General features: G+C 42.0%; 1 protein-coding gene across 2 annotated transcripts in view; it reads left to right on the forward strand.

Annotated features, from left to right (window-relative positions):
- Positions 1–25,410, forward strand: part of PHEX (phosphate regulating endopeptidase X-linked) — a 171,837-nt gene that overhangs the window by 61,808 nt on the left and 84,619 nt on the right. For both annotated transcript variants that reach the window (XM_074359209.1, XM_010970301.2), the window contains one exon: positions 18,684–18,785. In XM_074359209.1, the coding sequence (XP_074215310.1) occupies positions 18,684–18,785 (102 nt within the window). The remainder of the gene's footprint in view (positions 1–18,683; positions 18,786–25,410) is intronic.

A 25,410-nucleotide genomic window follows, 5' to 3' on the forward strand; every position in this document is an offset into this window, starting at 1 on the left:
TTACCAGACAAACCACAGTAAATAAGGGTACGAGTGTTATACAGATTTAAGTCCTGGCCTTCTCCATTGGTAAGAATTTCTGGAGATTTAGCTCTCTTCCTCTTCTTGGTACAGAGAGGGACATACCCTTACAATGGAGATTTCCCTTATAAATGTTAATTTCTCTCACAAAAGGGTAACTTCAACTCTGTTTCCAAAGATTGTCCTGTGTCTGCAGCCTCTCAAAAATAATCAGCCCCAAATAATCAGTATGCCAAAGGGGGATATTTTGGGGTGATGTATTTTGCACCCATTCACCCATAGCAATCCACTGTGGTCAGTCAGAGACAAATATGTAAGCAGCTAGGATACAGGTGGTCATTAAACACTGAATTTAAAGGCAGAGACACAAAAAATCTGTTAAGTCACAGTAATTCAACTGGTTGGTATCATGTGTTGCTATGTATTACATAACTATGTACTAAAGTTTGCTTTGGAACACCATACATCTAAGTGCATTTATTTGGATCTTTCTGATTTTTGTACTTCGGAGAATTTTCTGCCAAGTTTGATACTTTATATTTGAACCTGAAAGTCCTCTTCTTGCAAATAATTCCACTGAAGAATTAATGTCTTATTTCAAAATACTCAGTATTCCCTTTGTGTGTTTTTTTTTTTTTCACTCTTTGGTCAGAGTAAAGGGATTGAGAATTTATCAGATAATCACAGTGGTTACATTATAAGCTCTGGGAAGGATATAAAAACAATTAAGGGATAATGGAGGTGTTTTTTTTTTTTATATAGCAGGATTTTTTTTGGCGGTAGAAGAATTTTAAGTAATATGAAAGGTATGTGGATTGATTTGTTTTTCTCAGTTTTGGTGTGAAAGACCCTTTATCATGTGTCAGGGTGTGACACTCTAAAATTAAGTTGATTTTGGCAGTTCCCCCCTTATTTTGAGGTACATGGGACACGGAGGTAGTATGATAGTTACGCAGATACTCATCTGTTTTACACAAAGTATTTTGCTCCTTTAAGCAGAAGCTATTTGCCTGAGGGAATACTTAAGTTGGAAACTTATAAGAGAAATATCTGGCTTTTTATAGCCATGTTACAGGGCTCCCATCCAAGAACCACCTGGAACCACTGATTTACTTGAAAAACATTCCGTATTATTAGCTACAATCCAAAGAGAAAAACAGAAAGATCCCCAGTGGGACAGATTTCAGAGATACTAACTCAGATGGAGGGCTGCCATTGTTTTATTTTCAAAAACAGTTGTTAGGCAAATGAATACAGTTAGAAGGTTAAACTTCAGGTACTTCTCAAACTTTAATGTGTTCAGGAATCACAGGAGGATCTTCCCGTTAAAATGCAAAATCTCGTTTTATTTTAATAAGGATCTTTTAACTGGGTCTGGGTTAGGACCCAAAAATTTGCATAACTAACTCCCAGATGATGCTGATGCTGCAGGTCCAGGGATCACACTTGGAGTAGCAGGGTCTTTGCATCTTTCATTGGTTTGCAAGCCGATACTAAATGCAGCCTTGCATTTACGTCATGTGAGTAGGGCAGGCATTTGACTCGGGACAGCAGTACTTGGTTTACTAAAACCTATTGCATTAGTGCAAGTGACCGCTCTGATTTTCAGATCTTTGAGAATTTCCCTGATTTAGATTGGTTTAAATGGACTGGGCCAAACCCTGTGAGGGCCTCCAGGCTTGTTGTTGCTGTTGTTTTCACTGAGCTATTTAGTTTTCCTTTAAAAACTGGTACCTAGGTACCTGTTTCCATAGCCTCTTAATGGTGGGTTGGCCCAACTGCCTCTGGTTGGCACCCTTATAGGGAGGGCGGTTCACTTTGTTTCCTTTCTAGAGGAGAAAGCATCCGCCCCCACTCTCCCAACTTACCAGGGTTCTCTTCCTTTTCATTGGGGAAAACACACAATTTCACATTAGTGTTTCCTTATGACTTCCCGTATGCAAGTCTGCACATGCACACATATACACTCATATTCATTCATTCACTCATGACTATGGGAGTTTTACAAATTTAATTAGAAACGGTAAGAATAGTGTTAGTGGATAGTAAGACCCCTAAATTAGGAAGCCCACCAAAGTGTGGATCCTTGCCGCTGGCTGTGAAAGAATTCTCAGAAGAGGCAGAGGGACAAAGTGAAAAAAAGCCGCTTTATTTCTCAAAAGAGGAAAACAAAAGAAAGTGCTTGAGCAGTGGGAGGCAGAGCTGGGGTTGGGGTGGGGGAGAGGGGAGGCAAGGCACTCAAGCAGTCAGCTGCCCTCCGGACATTTATGGGAGATTTCTGCCATCATGTCTTCCTTCCGGGCCAATCGCCTTGTCTTCCCTCCTTGTATGGGCTTTTCTGGTTGCTGTCATGCAGTTTTGAGCTGTCATGGCCCTGGTGGGTGTGTCATTTAGCATGTTAATATAATGAGGCTCAAGGTCCACTGGAAGTCAAATCTTCCACCATCTTGGGCTTTGAAGGTTCTAAGCAATTCTTACTGTTTCTCTTTGCAGCTGCCTCCTGAGACTTAGATAAGAGTAATTGGTTTCTATTTGAGGGAGGGGCAGGGGTATGATCCTAGGAGCCACAGCCTTAGTAACAAAAGGAAAGTTGCTTTTAATCAGAATGCCTGCAACCTGGTGGACCCAGTGTCCCCCAGAAAAAAACTGTCTCTGAAGGTTCTCATCAGCTATAAACAAGAGGCAGGGGTTGGGGGGCCATAGTTCCTACAGAAGCTGAAGATACTGAGGAGGAACCAGGACTCTGCCCCAAGGCTGCGCTGTTGTTTCCTGGCCCTTCCTTCTGCATCCCCTCCCTTCCCAGATTAGCAACTGTTTGAATCTGCCCTTTGGAACTCAGGGATAGTCAAGGAAGCCTATTTCCTACAAACAAGAAACGGGGGGGGGGGGGGGGGGGGCGGGGGGGATACGGAAAGATTTGTACCAGGGCGGACTGCACAGGGTCCTGCTCAGTATCAATACATGTAGAGAAAGGAGAATCTTTCCACAGAAAACTGTGTAAAGAGGCCATGTGGAAAAATCTCCTACATTTCAGATAGTGAGACAGGGCCTTAATCCACGTGGGACTGCCCGCAGACTTGACCTGTCTTAGAGGGACAGGTCCCTGGAGTGAGAGTAGGGAGTCGCAGAACTCTTCGGACAGTGGTTACCTTTGTTGCCTAAAGTAGCACTATCCAACAGAACTTGGTATAAGCCACTTACGTAATTTTACATCTTCTACTAGCCTTATTTAAGATGTAAAAGGAAGCAGGTGAAATTAAGTTTAATAATATATTTTGTTTAACCAAATATATCTAAAACATTATTCCCCATGTGTATTTCATATTTCTAGCACATCTCAGGTGTTCAGTTCCCATGTGTGGCTACCATTTTGGACATGTGGTTACCATATTGGACAGTGCCTGTCTAAAGAATTGAAGAGGGACCCCTTGAGTTCAGCATGGCAGAGCTTAGTCCCTGGGTGAGTGAGTGCTAGTAACCAGGACTGGGAAGGTGGAGTTGCTGGTATCTGACCAACTGGGTTTCTTGGAGGGCTCAAATATGAGAGGGGAAGGACTCAAGCAGCATCACACGAGATTCATGATCTGGGAACAGGGTTGGGAATTGGAGTCAAGCCGCTACTTGGTGAAGATGTTTCAGGTTCTCTGAGATACCAGCTTAGAGGAAGAAGCAAATTCCAGACTCTCCTCTGACCTAAACACCTTGGAGGCTTGGTTCTCACTGGCTCAGGGACTGGGTGGTATGGATTTGGCAAATTAAAGGTGTTTAGTGCCTGAAAGGTGCAGAGAACTTGGTCAAGTCAAAAGCCAGGGGTTCCAAGCTCAAATACCCTCACAGCCCATGAGGAACTTCAAATAATGTACAGTAGTAAAGCTGGCTGGGTGTCAGCAGAAGCCAGGGCAAGAGCAGTGATAAGTGACAGTTGCCCCTGGTCGTCGGTGTCTGGGACACAGTAGTGGTGAATAGGAATGAGTGTGCTGTTCAGCAGTCGGCAGGCTGTATTTATGCAAGGTCTCTATCGAGGTTTGCTAGGTTTCTGGGTTTGTTTTTTGTTTTTTGAGAGAAGTCAGAAATACGGATTTTTATGTGAAATCTCCCACATTTTAAATCTTGGTCAGTACTTTGGAAGCCAAACTAAATATGTCCTTGGGATACCATTTTGTGCCTTTTATACTAGCATTTTCTCGCAGTTCTCAGAACCAAAAATCAGGACCTTGTCTGTCAGAGAACTTCTTTGATTTTAAAATCTTATTTAGAAAAGATAATACATATTTAAAAAACACAGCATATTAACTGAACATTTAACAAGTTGCTTTTGTGGAAAGTTATATACAAGATATGAAAGTGGAACTCTCAGAATTCACACTGGATTGTCACTATAAACAGAGATGATGCTCTCGTTCTACTGTGACAAATCCTGATCTGTAGGCTCATGACCTAAATGACAGGAGAGGGGATTTAGAGGTATGTGTGTGTGGGCAGGGATGCCTAAAGTTGTTACTTATTATTTTTCTCTTCCATTTCCTTTTTATTGTTAATGATAGTTTATATCTGTAGTGTATGAGTAAATGCCCCAGATAGGTATCCATGTCCATGTGAAGATCGCAATGATGGATATATTATGTTCATGAAATCTGGTGATGATAATAAAGTAGCTAATTTTCATTGAGATTTAGATGACTGTCTAATACTCATTCTAAGTGCTTCTGGTGTATTAACTCATTTAATCCTCACAATGGCCATACAATTGCTATTATTGCCCCCATTTTCCAGATAAGGACACTGAGGCTCAGAGTTTAATTCTGCAACATCATACAGCTTGAAAATGGTTTAGGTGGGAGTTCAAACCCAAATAATTTGTCTTTAAGCCAGTATTCTGTTACGTTGCTTCTCTCAGAAAAACACTCGAGTCTTCACCATTTTTTATGACTGGAATGAGAACAGTCATAATGAGGATACTTCTTAGTGCTTGTCCTACAGTTAGTTCGCTCTTATTAGGAAATTGTTTATTCATGTATTACAATCTTATAAAAGGCACATATTTCTTATTTCTTAGCATTTTAGAGGTAAGGAACAGTTGGAATAGATTTTTCCTCTAGTATGTCAGTATTTTAAAGACAAATAGAGTGAAAGCTTAATTCATTTAACCAGCTGACATTGCATTTTTTGTGTTCATTTAATTTTTAGAAGAAAGAGGGAAACAATAAGAAGCAAGCTGATTATCAGAGATTGCATCTAAGAGCAACATTTGAGGTGTATCTTTGACTCAGTCCATACACTGAGCTCAATTTCCAGTATCTTCTACATGTATCATTCTGAGGAGTGATCCCTGATGTTTGGAATGGTGACCCAAGGCTCTGTAGGATTTCTCATCAAAACAATCTTTTAAAAATGTTTACCCTTTTTCAATTACTAAGGCAGACACAGATGTAAACATCTGTGTCAAAGAAAGATTTTCTTTTGTATTGATGATGAAAAGGGAAAAAAAAGATCTTTATGCTTTGTGCTTTAATTGTAGTTCTAGAAAATTTAAGGAAATTGGAGTTCCCATTTGAACATTTTGGCTGAGCTAAGTTATTAAACCACATGATTTCATTTCACTTTAGACCTGTCCCCAAATTACTTATCTTTATTCATATATCTCAACTCTGCCAATAGGCATTTTGTTGCTAATCCCTCATATTTTCTGTTTTTGTTATAGGCTCCTGTTAAAGAAAACATTATTCTGATACCTGTTAAAATGATAAGGAAGACTTTATTCACAACTATTGCAAAGGGTGTTAAGACTTTCAAAGTAGGGGAGAGAGATTGGGCTCAACTCTGAATATGACAAGGACAGCTGGGGATTTATGGCCAATGAGCAGAGTGAGAGGGCCAGTGGGTGGGAAATTACTACGAGGAAACCTTCAGGGGTCAGGCGACTTTTGCTGAAGGCAGGCCAGGGTGCTGAGATGTCACGGGTGGGATATAAAGAATTTGACCAGGCATGGAGGGTGCTCACATATCAAGGGTGGAGGGAATTCTCTCTGAATTGACTTACCAGAATTCTTGCTAAAACTGGGCCATGCAAACCTGGCGAGGACAGGATGGGGCCAAGGTTGAGGCCTGGTCGAGAAGGGCTCAAAGGAACTGGACTGAAGTTTGGTTAAAGAGAGACTCTTTCTCAACCCTCAAATCAAAGGTAAAGTCACCTGTCTCTTATTATACATTAAAACATTCTGTATGCAGAAGGTTAATTTAGTTAAAGAGGAATGAATCTTTCATTATCCTTCAGATTTAGACTTTATTAAATGAAAAATTAAAACTTTACTTAGTGTGTAAAACAATTCACTGATTTCTCCTGCACTCTAGCGTCTTATTCCTTTTTCCCTTTGTGGTAAGGACATTGTTCATGTCCCCAAGTAATGCCATAGATGACCTGCAGTATCTTCCAATTCTCTGAGTGCTCTGCATGAGCAATTCTGGTAGTAATTCTTACCCTAAGAACAGTTTTCTCCTCCCACCCCATACTGCTGCAGCTGGTGCCAAAGACTTAAGTACCCACATGGGTCCAATAGCAGTGGTGGAGTTTGAACTTGCAACCTCCCTACACTAGGAGTTCACCTCATTAGTTAGCTGAGATAATTGAATTGATTTACTGCCATTAATATTCAAGTTCTTCAATTCCCCTGCTCACCGTTTCTCTCAGTGGTTGAGTAAATGAGATGTAACTCTAACGTTAGTGGCAGAAGTCACATGAAAGTCAGTGTCATGCATTACAGCAATGCCCTTATACTGAGGGGTTCTTCACTCCTTGAGGATGCTGCTTCTCAAGGGTTGCTCTCAGTCCAGCCATTGTACTGATAAAGATAAAGCTTCCTTCAACACAGCTCCTACAAAGAAAGGGTATTCTACCCGGCTATCAAGTGTCCCTGTTTCTGTTTGCCTAGTTAATGGTATCAGCTATAATGTCAGGATCAGTTTCTCTGGGTCTTTACGGAAGACCTGTCTGAATTAAGGCAAACCAAATGATTTGAGTTTTAAAGGGCTTTAATATTGACCTCATGGAGAAGTTACATCTGATTTTCTGAAAGCTTGAGTTAGCGTCTCATAGCCCAGCTATACTCTTCTCAATTTGGGCAAATTACCCTCTTTGTGTCTCTGTCTGATGATACATGAGTTTCTGCTGCTACAGTAGTAATGCTGGGTACCACTCTCAAAGCTTCAGTGGCCTTCACCAATCAGCAGTTATGGCTGATGCATCTGGAGTCACTTGGTTGTCCCCTGGGCAGCTCTGCTTATCTTGGCTAGACTTCTTGAATGTCTGGGGGTTGGCTGGTTTTAGCTGGCTTCGGCAGAGGGGATCAGGATGACTCGGCTCTGCTCCATGTGCTTTACCTCCATTAGCCGGCTAGCCTGGGCACGTTCTCCCTGCCATGGCAGATGTGCAGGTGAGCCTGCTGAGGCACATGAGGCTTCCTGAGGCCCAGGCTCAGAACTGGCATAATGTCATTTCTGCATTCTGTTGTCCAAACCAAGCCACGCGGCCAGTCCAGATCGACAGAGGGGGAAACAGACTCTGCGTATTTAGCTAAAGATCTCACAGCAGAGGCCGTGGCTAGAGGCAAGGGGGTATAGAGTTAAAGCCGCTGCTGCAGTGAGTTGTAGATAGGGATACAAACAGTGCCTACCTGGCTAGTTTGTGATGAGGCCTGCGTGAGATAATCCATGTAGAAGGCATAGCACCATGTGTGCCTGGGGATGTCAGCTACTGTTAGTGCTGTGTTCCGTGCCCAAGGCTAATCCTGAGGGGAGAATTCACACCGTCAAAGAACTGTGGCAGCTCTCCTGCACTGCAATCTCTTCTTTCTAATTTATCTTCAACAGAGTGAGGGTGAGGGAGCTGCCTGAGGGGTTGGCTGGTCTACTCCTCCATACTGCCCAGTGCAGTAGCTTCCGGTTGGGATAAAGGTCCTTTTAATGCTAGTGCCCTGGCCACGTTCCAGAACCTGCCCTATCATTTAATGCTAAATCTGTCTCATAGGAGAGTCTCATGAAACTACACAAGGAGCCAAATATAATTTCTATAACAGATCCAGGTTTCACAACTCTATGTGGGCTTAAATCTTATTATAGCAGATGTCATCAGACCCCAATCCTGACAGCTCTTTTTAAGCATCTTTTGGTAAAATGACATCCAGCAAAACAAGTAATTTAGAAAGCTCATTGGGAATTCTTTCGAAATAAGTGTGGACACTGCTTGTACCCTTGTCCTCAACTGTGCTGTCACGGTGATGACACATTTGGCCCAATGTTCTTGTTTGTCATCTCCATCTCTGGGTAACGCTGGACACTGTTGCCTTTGTCACATATTATCAGCCACAGTCTTTTCAAGCAGATCTGATCAGACCTGTGGGCCATGAAGACCTTGTACTGGAAATTCATTAACTGAAAGAAAGCACTTGGACCCTGCAACAGAGCTGAGTTTTGGAAGTGACCAAGCAGAATTCCTTGCTGGAGCGAGTTTATCCATAGCCAAAGGACTAGACCATTGTGAGACTGGTTGACTTCTTTTTTTTTTTTTTTTTTTTTGAGACTGGTTGATTTCGAAATATTATTCTACTCTCTGATCCATTTCATCTCAGAGTGGGAAAGTAGGAAATAGAAAAATATGAGTTATAAAATTAGAACACAGTCTATCTGTTCATACCCAGTAAATATGATTTACTTTTATTACCTCAACCCTAGCCTTATGCTTTTTGGTAAAAGGACATGCTAAACTCCTGCACCACCAGACTAGCACATAGCTTTATAGCATATCTGGGGCCAAAATAACCTGATATTCTTTTTTTTCCCTTTTGCCAGCATTTTTAATAGCTTTGCAAGTTTGTTAATCCTGACAAATTGATATGATTTGTTTTATAGCTCGCGTGGCTGCCAGAAACCTCAGCATTTTCTAACTATTCTTAGTTTTTCTGACTCTACTACTTTCCCAACCTTAATATGGATCTCTTCTTTACTTGTTAAGTCAATGCCTTTATTATATTTTTATCAGGAACCAATTCAAACTCATTTTTATAAATAGTTACAGTATAAATTATGAGTCAGTGGACAGTTAATATTTATTAGTACATTGATATATTTAATGTCTGTATTTCTAGTAAAGTGACAGTTGCCACAAAGAAAAGTTTTAGGAACTTCCCCTAGATTAGAGCCTATTCCTTCAGTTAGTCACATGAATTGTTGATAATAATTTTCATTTCTCACATTCACTAATCAAGTGGTTACAACTTAAAGAGCCATGTCCTGCTCTAGACCAATGGGGAGATTGGAGACTTTTTAATATTATGTTTTATTAAGATACTATTTATAATTTCTGAATATATTAAAGAGAAAAATCTCTTCAACATTAGGCCTTTTAAGAATTTCATTAAAATTACATTATTTTAAGATTAATACACATAATTAAACTTGAAGATTTTTTTCTTTTTCTTTATGAACTCTATCAGCCAACAGCTATTTCTATCAGATATACACACACTCACGTGTGTGTGTGTGTGTGTATATGTTTTTTAATCCATTCTTAACTATCTGTCCTGTACTACATTGTCATCATCAGTCTCAGATGGACTGGACTAACTTACGGAGTCATTTGATTTCCATTAAAGTTTATATTTGGAATAACTGCTGGAATAACTGTTGTATACTAACATGATATTTGATTAAATTTTACTTCTTTGCTAGATACCCACATCTATATATGTATTATGTGAGATACGAAATCATATCATGTGCAATGTCGTATCATGTGAGATATGAAATCATAAAACTAACAGTATAAGATATGAAATCATAACAAAAAAATATGAAATCATAAAATTAACAACATAAAATTTGCAGAACACTGTAGGGGAAGAAACATTTTTCTCTTTACCCTTCTACGTTCTTGTCTGAGACCCCTCTGTAATGAAAAAAAAAAAAAGACGGATTATCAGGAAACAGACGTTTTATAGCATGTATACTTCCTGTATACGTGGGTGAGACCTGGGAGGACTACCTAACTCCCCCAAATGGCCCACGCCATCTTCTGAAATACCATCTCAAGAGTCAAAAGATGTTGTGGAGGAGGGAAGCCAGTTATGGGAGATTACTGGGCAAAGAATAGTAAACAAGGGTATGGTTGTTATACAGATTTAAGTCTTGCCTTCTCTGTTGATAAGAGCATCTAGAGATTTAATCATGACATCTTCAGAGTACAGAGGAAGATACTCTTTCAAATGATGATTTCCCTTATAAATGTAAATCCTCCTTATAAAAGGGCAACTTTTTCATTTTCTGAGCTTCTCTTAGACTGCTGTTTCCTAAAAATAATCAGCCTAAAATGTAAAATAATCCTCATGCCAAGAATGTGTGTTTTGGGGTGGCAAATTCTGCTCTCCTTCAACAGTTTTTAGTTTGCTTACATGTCCATGATCTCATTTGATCTAAATCATGATTCCTGTTCTCACAGGTTGTGGATTTGTTGGGGAGACCAAATAAATATAATGGCAATTAAACACACATCTATATTGTTCTGATTATAAGACTAACAGGAACTCAGAGAAGGGACTGAAAGCGTGGATTTAAGTGTTTTGGATTCATAGGTATGAGGTAGGATCTTAGTTGGCCGTGTAGGATTTCTTTATTGCCAGAGACAAAGCTTTGGAGGAAACTACAACTGACAGTGAGGTGAACTGACCTCTTCTGTTATCGAACTGAACTTGAATTTGCTCCCCCGATGTGCAGCAAAGTCAGTCTACTGATGCTGGATTGTGGTGAATGAAAGTACAGCATTTATTTGCAGGGTGCCAAGCAAAGAGAGTAGGCAGGTAATTCTCACAAGACCCATACTCCTTGATGGATTTTGGACAAAGGTTTTAAAGGAAACATTAGGAGTGAGGGTCGCAGAGTGTGTGATCAGCTCATTGACATTCTTCTGATTGGTTGGTGGTGAGATAACAGTGATGTTATAAGAATCTCAGTCATCAGTGTTCTGGTTCCAGATAGTCTGGGGTCTACATGCTTGTGGTCAGTGGTTTCCATCTGGTGGGGTCTTGGTTTCTATAAACCACCTCAAGGTTATGTGGCAGATTGTTATTTATATCTCTTGAGCAGGAACTAAGAGTCCTGTGACTCTGTTTCTGAACTATTACATAAACTATCATTACTTTTTGCTTGATTGATTTTCCTTTGTTTATGCATTCCCTCATTTCTCTCATCATTAACTGCTTGAGTCTGCTGTTTGGAACTTGAGGAAGGTCTGGGAGACTAAAGCTTTTTCTTCAAACAAGAAGCAAGGAACACAGAGGGGTCTGTCACCAGGAAGGCCCTTCAAGGCCCAGCTTGGTTTCACTTATTCTCAAAGCAATATTGGCATATGTCCCTTCAAATGCATTAATAAACCCATCTTGATCCATTTGTATAGAACACAAAGTTCCGATGTCTAAGTGAGGGGAGAAGGGGTAAAGAGGGGTCAAAAGAGGAATAGTTGAGACAGTTTTAATGTACTAACTCAGAAGAATCTCTTTTAAAAAAAAACCTTTGCTGGAAAGGTAACAGATGTATGCATATGCATTTGGGACTCACCAGGGTCTGGTGTCTGATGTAGGATGCTATGGGCAAAACCCTGGATGCAAAGAGTGAAAAGGGAAAACCACTTTTAAATAACATTGAGAAAAACAATTACCAACTGCCCATAGGCTGACCAAATGAGCTCTGTTTTCAGTGTGGATTCGTAAAATCTGAAAGAAGTAGATGCTTAACAAAATGCTGCTTTACCTGGAGGACTCTTATCCTGAATGTGGCAAATTTTACCATAACACTTGGGTTAATTTTTATATGTTATGTTTTGATTTTTGACTCTAAATAAATATTTTCTATGGATAACTTCACCTTATGACTTCCAATTTAGGTGATTTCTATTAATGTTATAGGCTGGCTGGTTGGGGCATTAGGTCAAGTTTTGGTGAAGAAATAGTATTTCTGTCTTTTTTTCTTATTTAAAAATTATATCAGGCTTTTTCTGCCTCAGGGAACATGACTTGACTGAAGGTGATGTTATTATGTGATGGTGTAAAGTACTCTGAAGATAAAAATCAGAAGTGTTCGGTAATTTATCTTCTAGATCCAGCATACTAAAATCATTATTTCTCTTATTTGCATTGACATGCCAAGTAATGACATTAATCACCTTCAGAGATTTCCCTTGTTCTTAAAGTCTCCTGAGGTAGTTCAGTACCATTTCACAGAAAATGTTATACAATAAATCTGTAACATGTGCAAAAAGAAAAAACTGAAAATCTGTGATGGGGCCTGGGATGGGGAGTGGTGGTGCCTCAGAGGACTAGGGCAGAGACCAGCCGAGGCTCACAGGGAAAGAAAAAAGGAGAGCGATTACAGCCATCCCTCTGCATTCGTGGGTGATTGATTCCAGGACCCCCTGCGGATACCAAAATCTGTGGATGCTCAAGTCCCTAATATAAAATGGTGTAATATTTGTGTATAACCTACACATATCCTCCCATATACTTTAAATCGTCTCTCTGTGTTACTTATAGTATCTAGTACAATACAAATGCTATAACAATAGTTGCTGGCAGGCTGCAAATTCGAGTTCTGGTTTTTGGAGCTTTCTGAAATTTTTTTCCCTAAATATTTTCAATTTGTGTTTGTTTGAATCCATGGATGTGGAACCTGCAGATACAGAGGGCTGACTGTGCTTCGATTTTTACATCTGTAAGAGGGTCACAAAAAGATTGAGTTATCAAAGTGCAGGTTTAGGGAAGTTAGAGGTGGTAATGATGTTGGAGAATATAAGTTCTTGTTTTGTCGCACAGGAAAGAATTCAAGAGCGAGGCATAGTAAAGTAAAAGCAAGTTTATTCTGGGAGATATGTACTCCATAGACAGAGTCTCAGATGGCAAGAGAGAGCGAGAGCGACCGTGAGTGGGGTTGTTAGTTTTCATGGGCTCAGTAATTTCATATTGCTAACAAGTAGGAGGATTATTCCACCTATTTTGGGGGAAGGGGTGGAGAGTTCCAGGAATCAGGCCCCCGCCCAGTTTTTGACCTTTGGTCTGGAAATTGTCATGGCGCCTGTGGGTGTGCCATGAGGCTCAAAGTCTACTGGAAGTAGAATCCTCCACCATCTTGGTTCTAAACAGTTGTCCTGTCCTCAATGGCTGTGTCATTCCTTCAGTGGTTGTGCCCTGTCCCCTTTCCTCCTGTCTCAGTAAGGGGAGGGAAGGGTGCAAGAAGGAAAGGAAGAGGAGGAAGGGAGCTGCATATGAATCAACTGTTAGTCATTCTTCATCCCAGCAATAGGCTGAAATGTTTTTGTCACTATATTTCCATTTGGAATGCCAATCAGCAAGGTACAGACAGAGAGCTTTGAAAACTATGCAAAATGATTAAAATGTTAATGAATTAAAAAGCCATTGTTATCACCCAGGAATGGCCAAGGAGAGTCCTAAGAAACCAAGGTGCTTAGGGAGAGGTATCTGGAAGCAGTCAGCCTATTTTAATAATCATCCATACTTCATAAAAATGCTCCAAAGAGAATAGAGGCAAAATGACCTTAAGATTCACTGTGAAAATCCCCAAATTCCAAAATACACATTTGCCAAGATCTCTTTGGCTTGGAGAGTGCTTGTTTTATTTGATTAACTAATTTATTTTCAACCATTGTGAAAGCAGATTAGCTTTTGTACTCCTTCATATAAATATTTTCCTTGGATATATTCAGCTTTTTACATATTCTTTAGGGGCTTTCTATTATGGTGACATTTTGGATAGGGTGTTGAGAGGAAACCTTTCATTGCCCTCTTTGTCCTCATCTGTGAATACCCCTCTTCCTACCAGTATGTTTGTTACAGAAACGACAGGGCAGTCAAGAAACAAGCACCACTCGGAGGGTTGGAGTACTCAGATGTATTACGCCAGTGGGCTCAGAGGGGCTTCTGCTCCGAAGCTCTGAGCACCTTCAAGATGTGCACATGAGGTTTTATGGGTAAAGTACAAGCTTGGGGTATTCGGCCAATAGGCATGGAACAGCTTTAGCAGCATTGTCATCACAAAAGTGGAGGCGGGGAGGCAGCAAACCAACATTCCAAAGCCAGATATGTATCTTTGAAAACCCAGCTGGTAGCAAAAAACATAAACAGCAAACCAACACTAATTAACCTAGATTTACAAGTTAGTCTAGCAGAACTCAGATCAGTATTCCAATACTTAGATTTGTGAGTTATCTTGTTAGACCAGCCCCGTTTTTCCTTCACATGTTCATGCTGCCAGGATGCAGATAGCTGTGTGTGAGGAGATGGAACTTTTTAGAGAGACCTTCCTTTTAGCAGATGATCTTGCTCCTATTTCATAGAGAAAAGACATGCCATTCTGCTAGGACTCTCACCTTTCCACCGTCTTATCTGTAGATTCTTCTACGTTCCTGTCCATCATTTTATGCTCCTCGCCTCTCATAATCCTCACCTCTCATAATCCTGTCTCATGTCTCAGGTGAATCCTTCCATATATTCCCTGAATCCCATCCCCCTTTGCCCTCTCAGGGACCATACGTGTCTTTTGTTTTTTCTCCTGTGTTTTCACCACCTCCTCTTTACTGGATCATTTCCATTGTTTTTCTTCCTTTTTTAAAATTTTTCTTTCCTGCAAAAGACTTTATTTTTTTTTTAAAGACTTAATTTTTTTTAGAGCAGTTTTAGGTTTGCAATGTAGGAGGAGGAAAAAAAATTCCCTCTCCCCTTCTAGGTTCTTAGCTGAGACCTTCCTGTAATAAAAAGACAAATAAGAGGAGAAAAACAAGTTTAATAACATGTGTATCTCCTGTATACATGAGAGAGACCCAGGAAAACTGAGTAGCTTCCTAAAATGGCCCAAACACCTTAAATACCATCTCCAGCTAAAGACAAAGAAGATGTTTGGGGGTGGGGGAGCAGTTAAGGGAGGTTATCAGGAAAAGCACAATAAACAAGGGTTCTGGTTGTACACAGATTTAAGTTTTGACTTCTCCACTGATAAGTTTCTAGAGATTTAGTCAACTTCCTCTTCCTGGTACAGAGAGGGAGACACCCTTACGGGTGCAAATTTCCCTTATAAATGCAGTTATCTCTTCCAAGAGGGTAACCTCTTGGTTTTCAGAGCTTTTCCTGTGTGCTGTTTCTTGAAAATAATCAGCTTGAGATAATCCTTACACCAAAGCTTGAGATAATCCTTACACCAAAGAATGTGATGGCTGGATTGTATGGTAAAAGTATGTTTAGTTTTGTAACAAAGCTACCAAACTGTCTTCTAAAATGGCTCTACTGTTTAGCATTCCCACCAGCAGTGAGTGGCCCACATCCTCGTCAGCACTTGGTATTGTCAGTGTTGTGGACTTTGGCCATTCTAATCGGTGTGTAGTGATATCTCATTGTTTTAGTTTGCATTTCCCTGATAACATGTGATATGGAGCATCTTTTCATGTTTATTTGCCATCTGTAGGTCTTCTTCAGTGATATGTCTGGTAAGGTTTTTGGCTCATGTTTTTTAAAGCAAGTTGTCTTCTTGTTGAATGTCCATCAATATTTAAATATGGTAAAATCTCTCACATGATCAACAACCACAACTGCAGCAGCAACAAACAGATGCACACAACCCAAACACAACACCCTCAGAACCCTCTCTTAACCCTATATCCCCTTGTGCCCTGTCTTTGCTTTCTCTCTTTCCTAGACAGCCCTCCTCGACTGGGTCATCTAGACTTGATGTCTCCACTTCCCCCTGAGGTCTGGCCTCTGTCCTCAGCCCTCTTTCTCTCCCAGTGACTGTGGTTTATAATGCTGAATTGCATGTTTGAAAGTTGCTAAGAGAGTAGATCTAAAAAGTTATCACAAGGGAAAAAGATTTCTGTAACTATATGTGGTGATGAATGTTAACTAGATATATTGTTGCGATCATTTCATAATATATACAAATAGCGAATCATGTTGTACATCTGAAACTAATATAATGTATGTCAGTTATACCTCAATTTTTTTAAATGCAAAAAAAAAAAAAAACCACACAAAAACAAAACAAAATAAAAACAAAGGAAAGAAAAAGAAAATGGTGGCAGTATCCACCTAGTTGCCTATGCCTGAAGCCTGAAAATGAATCTGACTGTTCCCTCCTATTCCTCACCTCCCCACATAAAATCAATCACCTGGTTCTGTTGATTTGGTTGGTGAATTAATGAACACACCCATTTGTTTCCATTCCTATTGCTCCTCCCTTGTTTGGGAAGATACTGTTTCTCTTTTTATGTGAAGGTGATGGGCTGGCTGATGTGTGTTGCTGCATGATGATGTCAGGGAGGAAGAAATTTCCCTCTGCCCTTCTGTGAGTTCTTCTGTCTGGCCTCAGAGTTACATTGACATGAAACATATTAACAGGAGAAAACCATACAAAGTTTAATAACATGTGTATGTGGGAGAGACCTGGGAAAACTGAGTAACTCATCAAAATGACCCGAGCCCTCACCTTATATACCATCTTCAGCTAAAAACAGAGGATGTTGGGGGTGAGGAGAATCAGCTACGGGAGATTATCAGGAAAAGCACAATAAGCAAGGTGATTGTGATGCAGATTCAGGTCACTGCCTTCCCCATTGATAAATTTCCCCAGATTTGGTCATCTTCCTCTTCTGGGTACAGAGAGGGAGACACGGATATAGATGTTTCTCATAAAAGAGTGACTCCTACTTGGTTCCCAGATCTCTTCCCATATCTGCTGTTTCTCAGGAAATAATCAGCTTAAAACGATATACCAAAGAAACATTTTAGAGTGGCAAATTTTGCTCCCCTACAGTGATGTCATAAAGACTTAACGGGTGCTGGTGGCTGCACAGGCAAAAAATGTAGTCCCTGAAGATTTCCTGGTTGGTTTAGCACCCTCCTTCTGTGGGGTTTCTGTTTGAAATTGTCACTGCTGCATCTCTTGGTTTTCTTCTACTTTCTTAGTATTTTCCTCTGATTTATGAGGAACACCTCTGTTGCTCCTGGAAGTTCTGAGCTCACAACTGTCATTTAGCTTTGTGATAAGGTCCTGGCTCTGACCCTCCATACCTGTAAGAGCTAGGACAGATTGTGGACTCTCTTGGCTGTTAATTTCCTTGTCTGTAAAATAAGGGCTTCCCTTAGCCCAGTGAGTCTTCATCCTGGCTGCGCAGTAGAGTACCCGGGGGGCTTTAAAATCCTAGTGCTCCGGCCTCACATTGCAACAGTGACGTCATTCAGCACCCTGAGGCTCAGGCCTCAGGTTTGTTTAAAGCTCCTCCCAAAGACTCCAGTGTACAGACAGGGTTAAGAGCCAGTGACTTAATGATTTCCCTTCTGTCATCTCATGTTTTTATCATGCCCCAATCCCAAGTTCAGATTTCTTTTCTTTTAATATTTTTACCAAGTTGGGAAGAAATAACTGTGAAGTCCTCCCCCTTCCATCTGCTGTTTGTTCTTATTTACATATGATGGAACCCAGCCCACTGATTTACAGCTCTCTTACAACTGTTATTGAACTGAAAACAGAGCTGAAAACTTATTAAACAAAAAAAAACTTCTGCCGACAGTTCATTCTAGAACCAAGGAAACATCTAAACTTCTTTCCTTCCAGAATTAATGCCAAAAAAGGATTTACAATCCCATAAACTCAAATGGAAAACTTAATTTTGGTGCCAAACCTAATATTTTATTCTTTCTTTAGTGTCCTATTAGGAAAACTGAAGCATCTGTGCAGGAGAATGGCATTTCCAGGGATTCGCACCCCTAGACAGGCAGGTCCTCCCCAGACTGCTCCGTGTGGACCTGTGAAGTTAAATGTGAGCATCTCTACACAGCTCCACTCCCCCAGTCCTCTCTGCTGACCCATGTATGCTCGAAGAAAAGCCAGGGCAAACAGGTCATCAGTGTGGGTGTGGTCTCACTGTTGGAAGACTTTGAAACAGGTCTTTCAGAAGATAGCCTTTCTGTTGCAGCCCCTTTCGACCTACCATTTTAGATTGGAAATAACTGAAGACTTTTCTGAGCTGTCAGGGAGGAGAGATGAGAGGAGGAAGATGACAGAGAACAGCCAAGCATTTGATTTAAGCACTGGCTCTAATTTGGAGAGAACTGGGGTCCTGTGCTAAGTCTGATTTGTGTCAGAAAAGTGTCCTTTAGGGTGCTGGCTCTCCCTGCCTGTTTCTCTGTTAACAGTGTCTTTTTCAACTGTTCACTTTCTTCTGCAGTACTTGTCTGAAGTACACAGCCCATGCCTTGGCTTGTTTTTCTCAAACCCTTAGTAAACTATTAAAATTAGTTGCAACCTTGATGAGACTGGGCTAATATAGTATCTGCAGTTAAGTTATTAGTCATAACCTATGGCAAATTCTTTTCCCCATATAATCTTTTTAAAACTGAGCCATCAAATTGTTCTCAAGGAAAGAAATGGTTAGTTTCCTTCTAGCAATGGGGGGAAAAAAGGCATTTTCTCAGGAAAAGAAATGTGGCCAGAGCATGGAATCAAGCTGAAAGGAGCCTTTTCCCCACCGTGTTTAGCACTGAACTGTTTCTTATGGCCTAGAAAACCTGTCTGGAGCTTTTTGGTTTTGACCTGCTTCTTTGCATATTTCCTTGTAGATGGAGGAATTGATTGAGGGTGTTCGATGGGCCTTTGTTGACATGCTGGAGAAAGAAAATGAGTGGATGGATGCAGGGACAAAATGGAAAGCCAAAGAAAAGGTAAGGATTCCTTTTGATGAAAATAGTATGACTTCTGACATAATGGGTTTTCATGTTCCACATTGACCATGTAGTGGATTTTTATATTGACTGAGCTGTTGACTCTGAATGACCCCAGAGTTCCGTGTCTGTTTTGAGATGAATACATAGATTTTATTACCAGGAGGTAAAAGAAAACAAGATCTGACTTTTTCAAACTGTATTTTCAAACACCTTGTAATTGGGCCTTTCCTTCTCTCCTAATTGCCGTCTGTAAGAGCCACATGGCTTGTGGCCCAGCGAATTTTGCCATAAACCTTCATTGGCTGTGGCAGAATGCAGAGCGGTGGGGAGCCAGGGGGAGCAGCTGGCAGAGGAGCCCTCAAGGCACACAGAAGAAAAACCCATATTGGCTGTGTGTCCTTCTGCTCCTTGCATGATGTGTGCTGATGTCCTCGGGCAAATCCTTTCCTGTAACCAAGCAGATCTACTTTCTAAACCATCACTTTGCACAAATGATCCAAACGGCATGCTTTTAAACTGTAGACCAATAGTAGACCATTGTGTAGGAATCCAAAAATATTTCCTAATAGAAATGGACACTTACTAGGCCCTGTAAAACTTTCTGGTGCTCTGCAACAGGATAAGGGAAGAAAGTAAGAAAAGTATCAGGAGCCTTGCTGTTTAAAAATAAAGAGTGGGACCCATCTTGAAGCCTAGGTATTCTGATGGAGCTGGAGCTCACTTGGGTAGGAAACACCTCCTGTATTCTTAACGGATGCTGCTTTGCCGCTGGGAGACTGAACTTCGGAGTATTTCTTCTTTAGAGAGGTATTTTTGAAACGTTTTCTCATGATAGCAATCACCTGGGGTGCCTGGATGATCTATAGCTTTCTGGGCCCCTCCCTAGCAAGGTCTGATTTAGTGGATTGAGGGTGCAGTCTGAACATCTGTGATTTTAACCAGTCTCCTTAGTGATTCTTACCGCTACACAGGCCTTGGGAACACTGCTTAGAGCCACCATACTGAGTCATGCTGAGCACAGAAATTTTTGCGTTATAGTCAAGAAATGAAGAAGGAGAGGAGTTTTAGAGCAGGGAGGCTTCTCTGTATGATAGTGGATACATGTCGTTATACATTTGTCCAAACCTATAGAATGTGCAGCACCAAGAGTGAGCCCTGATGTAAACTATGGACGCTGGATAGTGATGATATGTCAGTGCAGTTTCTTTGATTGTAACCAGTGTCCCACTCTGGGCGGGGGGAGGATGTTGATAATGGGGGAGGCTGGCATGTGTGGGAGCAGAGGTATATAGGAACTGTACTTTCTGTTCAGCTTTGCTGTGAACCTAAAACTACTCTAAATAATAAAGTCTATTAAAAAAAAAAGAGGGTAACATTCTGGGAATGCTTAGTCTTGTTGAAATAAGAATGTGCAGAAGTTTAGCACAAATATTTTCTGGAGCTTTAATACTCCCGAGGTGGATAAACATTGTCATAGATATTTTTGTCAATAGACACGAAAAGGCCGTTCAGTGTTTATAGTGAAGAAAGAACTTGGGTGGTAGGGAGGTGGGGGTGTTGGAGGAAGACAAAGGGTATGTTTGATTTTTTTCCCTCCTTGAGAATCTGTCAAAGCTGTCTTAAGTCATGTAAGGCACAAGCTGATGAAGGCAGGGGCACGCGAACTGTGATGAGAAGTTTTGCAGATGGTAGATGAAACTTTCTGCACCAACATATTATTGGGGTTTTGTTTTTGTTTTTGTTTTTGTTTTTTGAAGGCTTCATTTCTTTGTTGGGGTAGCTTGTGATATCTGGAACAGAGCATGTCTTGCACTGGGCAGTTGAGAGCCTAACACACTGGGAGCTTGATCTGAGCCTGATGCCTTGTTGACTGGGGCCCACTGATGTGGGGGTGGGGTGGTGAGGACCGTGAGCATGTTATGAATGGATGGATACAAGGGGAATGTTCTGGGGACTGCAATCAGTTCTTTGGAGAGTATGGCTGGTGATTGCTTTAGTGGGCGATCTTCTGCATTGCGTAAGGGAATGGGTGCCTTAAAATGTGGCCTTCTAGGGAAGTGGCCATGCGTCCTTGAAGGAGGATTGTTCTGTCCTTCTAATACTAGGCACATTCTCATTTGCCCTCTGAGTTTCTCTCCAGTCTTAGATTTTATTTCAGTGAGAGCCCTTGCTTTTTCTTCTAAAAGTACTCTTTGAACACTCTGCTGTCTTTGAGCTGAGTTCAACCTGCCAGGAACTCAAACTAGTTCCTCGACAGGTGCAAATATGAGAGGTGGTTGTCCTGCTGGATTTCACCAGGTTCCCTGAGTATATCTTGCATTTCAGAGTTCAGAGCAGTTCTTTTAGTGAAAGGCAAGAAAGAGGGAATGTCCAAGAATTTCCAGCAGTTCTCCAAGGCTGGTTGTGCTCTGGACCCCAGAAGATGCAGATTTTCTTTTTCCAAATTAAATGAACATGCAGATCTGGAAATGACCTCTGGGTGGAGCTCGTAGCACTCATAAAGACAACACTGAAGGTGCTTAAGGCTGTTATGCAGCTTTCTGCTATGGGGTTGTTTTTGAAAAATTATTTTTTTCTTACCCTTTTTCTGTGCTGTTCTCTATTTGATTGCCTTTTAATAGTCAACAAAAAAGGAGAGGTTCTGCCTATTAATTCCTTGAATCTTAGGTGGAAATCTCTGACAATCTGAAGGCTTTGTCTTTCTGATGCTGAGTAGCCCCTGCATTAAGACAGGATTTGCCTGCATCCGAAGTGGAGGTGAATAATTCGCCTGCTCTTCCTGGTATGACTTGGCACTGTTCTTTGGGCATGTGTTGTATGCAGTATATCACCCAGGCGGAAGATTTCTCATCAATAATAGTGCCCACACCGGGCCAGTGCTGAGTCACTTGGCAACCCATTGGGAAAGCTGGAAAAATGTTCCGATTTGTGGGGGGGAGAAGCTTTCCTTTCCCTCACCGTCAAGCTCTGGACTGCAGTTAATTACAGTGTCTTCTAAGGGGTGTTGACCTCAGCATTTCCTAGTGACCTGCTTCCTGGCTGGGGAGAGGGTCCAGATACCTGAAGTGGGCTAAGTCCTAACACTTCGGCTTTTGTGGTGGTTACTCTGGTCTCAGAATGGAAGTGTGGAGATGTGGCTTTGTCGTGCTCTTTGCTAAGGGGGATCGCTGTAAAAGATAAACAAGGATGCCTCTGCTCCCGTGAATAAAGTATAAATTTGTTATCTCTGTCTCCCTGTCTTTCCCCTCTCATTTCTCAGGAAGTCATGAGTGGTTTTGTGTTGTGAAACCAACAGTATAGATTTCGACTGGAAATTTAGTATGGTCAAATAAGCACCAATTTTTGTTTAGAATTCTGTGTTCCCTACAAGTATGTGCTTTTATTGTAAACAAACAGCAAAGGACAGGAGGCCTGTTATTTTTTCTGGTTATCATGGTTATTGAATGAGTGTCAGATGATACAGATTATTTTCGGGGAATGTCTTCTGGAAGATTTGCCTTTTCCAGAACAGAGGAGAAGGATCTCAAGGTCACTACACTAGTAATGATTCTGAGGCCTGGCAGGAAGGGATGCAGCAATGCCTTTGGCTGCCCTGTGGCAGGAGCTGGGCTTGTGCTGGTGAGCTGTGTCAGATCCGGAGGAGCAGCTTCCTGAACTCGGCTGGTCCCCAGCTGGATTGGATTCTGTAGCCAAAAGGTGGATTTTTTCTAAAGTATTTGTGCTCTCTGCCCCTGGGACCTTTGTTGCCCCAGAGGAAAATACCCTGATGGAACTCTAAAGGAGGCAGCATCCTCAGGATGCTGTGAGTGGCCTTAACCTTGGCCACAGCAGATACAGAGAGTTCCTAGGAAGTCAGCCTAATGGTCCCAACTCCACTGGCATATGACTCCCAGGCACAGGCTTTAGGTGAGGTGGGGAAGAGTTTTCCTTCAGAGGGCCAAACAGAAGTTTAGCTCACCTCTTTGGCTTTGTCTCTGTTGGAGAGGAAATAAAACCTTCTGTCCTTCTAAGTTTTTGACTGGAGTCCATGTAACAAAAGGTAGATTAATAAAAGAAAATCAGAAGTTCATTAACATGCATATCTCATGCATATGTGAGAGAAACACAGAGAAATGAGTAACTGAGAGAAGTGGCTTAGAACTCTGGCTTATATGCCATCTTCAACAGAGAACAATAAGTTTGTAGAGAAGTGGCAAGGCAAAGGGAGAGTGGTTTTAGACTTCCAAGGGTGGCAGATGGTGGGGATGTAAGTATGTGGGAAACTAATGGTAGATGCAGGCTCATTAGCAGAGTTCATTATGTAGGTTCCTCTGTGAGTGTCTCCAGGCCTGTAGGGTTTACAGTTGTCTCAGTGACTCCATTTTTGTCCTTCCTGGTAGAGAGCAGAGGAAGGACAACTTTGAAAATTTATGTCCTGCTTTTAGGAAAGTTGGAGGAGGGCAGGAGCTTTTTTTTGGATCTGCCTCTTCTCAATTGCCTTTAGCTCAAAATAATTTTTATATCAAAGAGGTGTATTTTGGGGTGTCATTCCAGTTTCCTTTATCTTTATGCTCCGCCCAGCCATAGGCATTGGATTTGCCCTGGTATCTAGTCTGTACCAGCCACGTTGGTGTCCTGCCCACATCCGAGCCCAGTAGTTTTCAGGGTGTGCTTCTAGACCAGCAGCAGCAGCAGCCTCACCTGGGGACTTCTTAGAGAAGAAGATTTTTCAGGACCACCCCAGATCTGCTGGGGGTGTGTGGGTGGGGGACCCACTTCCTTGCCATTGCCATTTCACTGCACACCTGTCTGACTTCAGCTGCCAGCACCTGTGTTTTCCGCAAGAGCTTTCTCTTCCCACTGGAGCCCACTACGCTGCCCACACAGAGGGCACAAAGGTCTGCGGAATGAGTACAACCCAGTGATTGATGGGAGTTGCTGTGTATGTGCCCCAGCCCCCTCCTCCCTTGAGTGTGTTTCTCCACAGGCTCCCGGGGTGTCCTCAGTGGGGTAAACTCCAGCCACTTACATGGACAGTTGGCTTTATCACATACCCTTTGTTGACTACCTGTCTTTCTCCACTCAATTCCCAGTCCCCTGTTGGTGTTTGGTGTTTCTTTCCTGTCCTAAGTGAACTGCTTGCTCTTGAATCCTTGTTCCAAGATCTACCCCCGGGGGCTCCCTAACTAGGATGCAGCCTTTGGGGTGTGCGCTTTTCCCATCCTTCCTCACCTTAAGGTGACAACACATTTCACTGCATCTGGATGCTAGCACTATTTCAGCAAATTCAGTTCCACAAACATTCCCAGAACCTACAGCATGCCAGGTGCCGGACTAGGAGCTGCAGGTTCAGAGATGATAGTTGTGGTCCTTTCTCTGCAGGGGTTTTCACACTCCTCAGAGAGCACAGCAGTGACACGGATGCCAAGAAGATGGGGAGAAGTGTTAATTAATGCAGTGGAGACACAAAGTAGTCACGGGGGTCTAGAGGAAGCCTCTAAGGAGCACACACACCCCGTGTGGGGACAGCTGACTTGGGGAGTGCCCCTTCTGCCTCCTCTCTCTTCCTTGTCACTGCCCTTGTCCATGCAGCCTGTGGGCATGGCTGCTTCTGGCTCTTCCTTACTTAGTAATCCCAACAACTCTGCATCGAGCTGTCACTTTCCCTGGGTACCTTCACTCCTGCTTCGTCTCACATATTCCTTTTAAATTGCTTTGTAGAAGAAAGGAAGGGAAGGGCTTCTGTCAAACTGTCTCATGCCCTTGCCTGTGACAGATTCAAGCCTGTTGGCGTCACTGTTTGAGAATGCAGTCACCCCAGTTCCTGCATCCTCTCTAGTGCTCACCCATGGGCACAGGGAATGACAAAACAGCATGTAAACCGTCTTTGGGCTCGCCCCACTCCCTCTGGATTTCTGGTTCACACTTGCTGCCATTTTGGGCTGGCTGGCACTGGCCTGCCATGTCTCTCTGTCTCTCTCACACATACATACAGGCTGGAGTAGTGGCCTTCACACTTGTGTCTCCCCTCCCTTCCTGACCCAAACAGTAAAGAAGCTTCCAGACCCTGGAGAAAGACTGCCTAGACTCAGAGTCTATGACTGCCCGTTTATTAGCTGTATTACATTTTGGAAATTACTTAGCCTTTCTGACCCTCAGTTTTCACATCTGTAAAATGACAAGATTAGTACCTACCTAAGAGATTTGTTACAAGGAGTTAATACACCAAAAGTCTTTATAAGAGTGCCTGGAGCATGAGAAAGGCTTTCCAAGTGTGCTCAGCTGTTTCTTCCAGCCCTGTCCTGTGCAGGAGGGGAGGGAGATGGGAAGTGAGATTCCGTGTGTCCGGGTCATTGTGTTTTCCTCTGGGTTGGGAAGGTAGGTGACATAAGACCCCAGTCTCTGAGGTTCTTCTCACCCCTCAGGTGCTTTGGTGCTTCGTGTCGGAACCCTGTCCTTCTCGGTACCGCATCCCCCCCCGCCTCCCTGCAGGGTACTGCATAGTGAGCAGTGCCTGCTGAGAGGGTGATGGGGGGGGTACATTGCTTTTCTCTGTGGATTTTGGATTTTCTTGTTTTGAACAAATTCAGTATTATCTTTGTGATATACATTTTAAACACGAAAGCAAATATTTGGTATAAGG

The sequence above is a fragment of the Camelus bactrianus genome, chromosome X (genome assembly GCF_048773025.1).
Source record: "Camelus bactrianus isolate YW-2024 breed Bactrian camel chromosome X, ASM4877302v1, whole genome shotgun sequence".
NCBI classification, from domain to species: Eukaryota; Metazoa; Chordata; class Mammalia; order Artiodactyla; family Camelidae; genus Camelus; species Camelus bactrianus.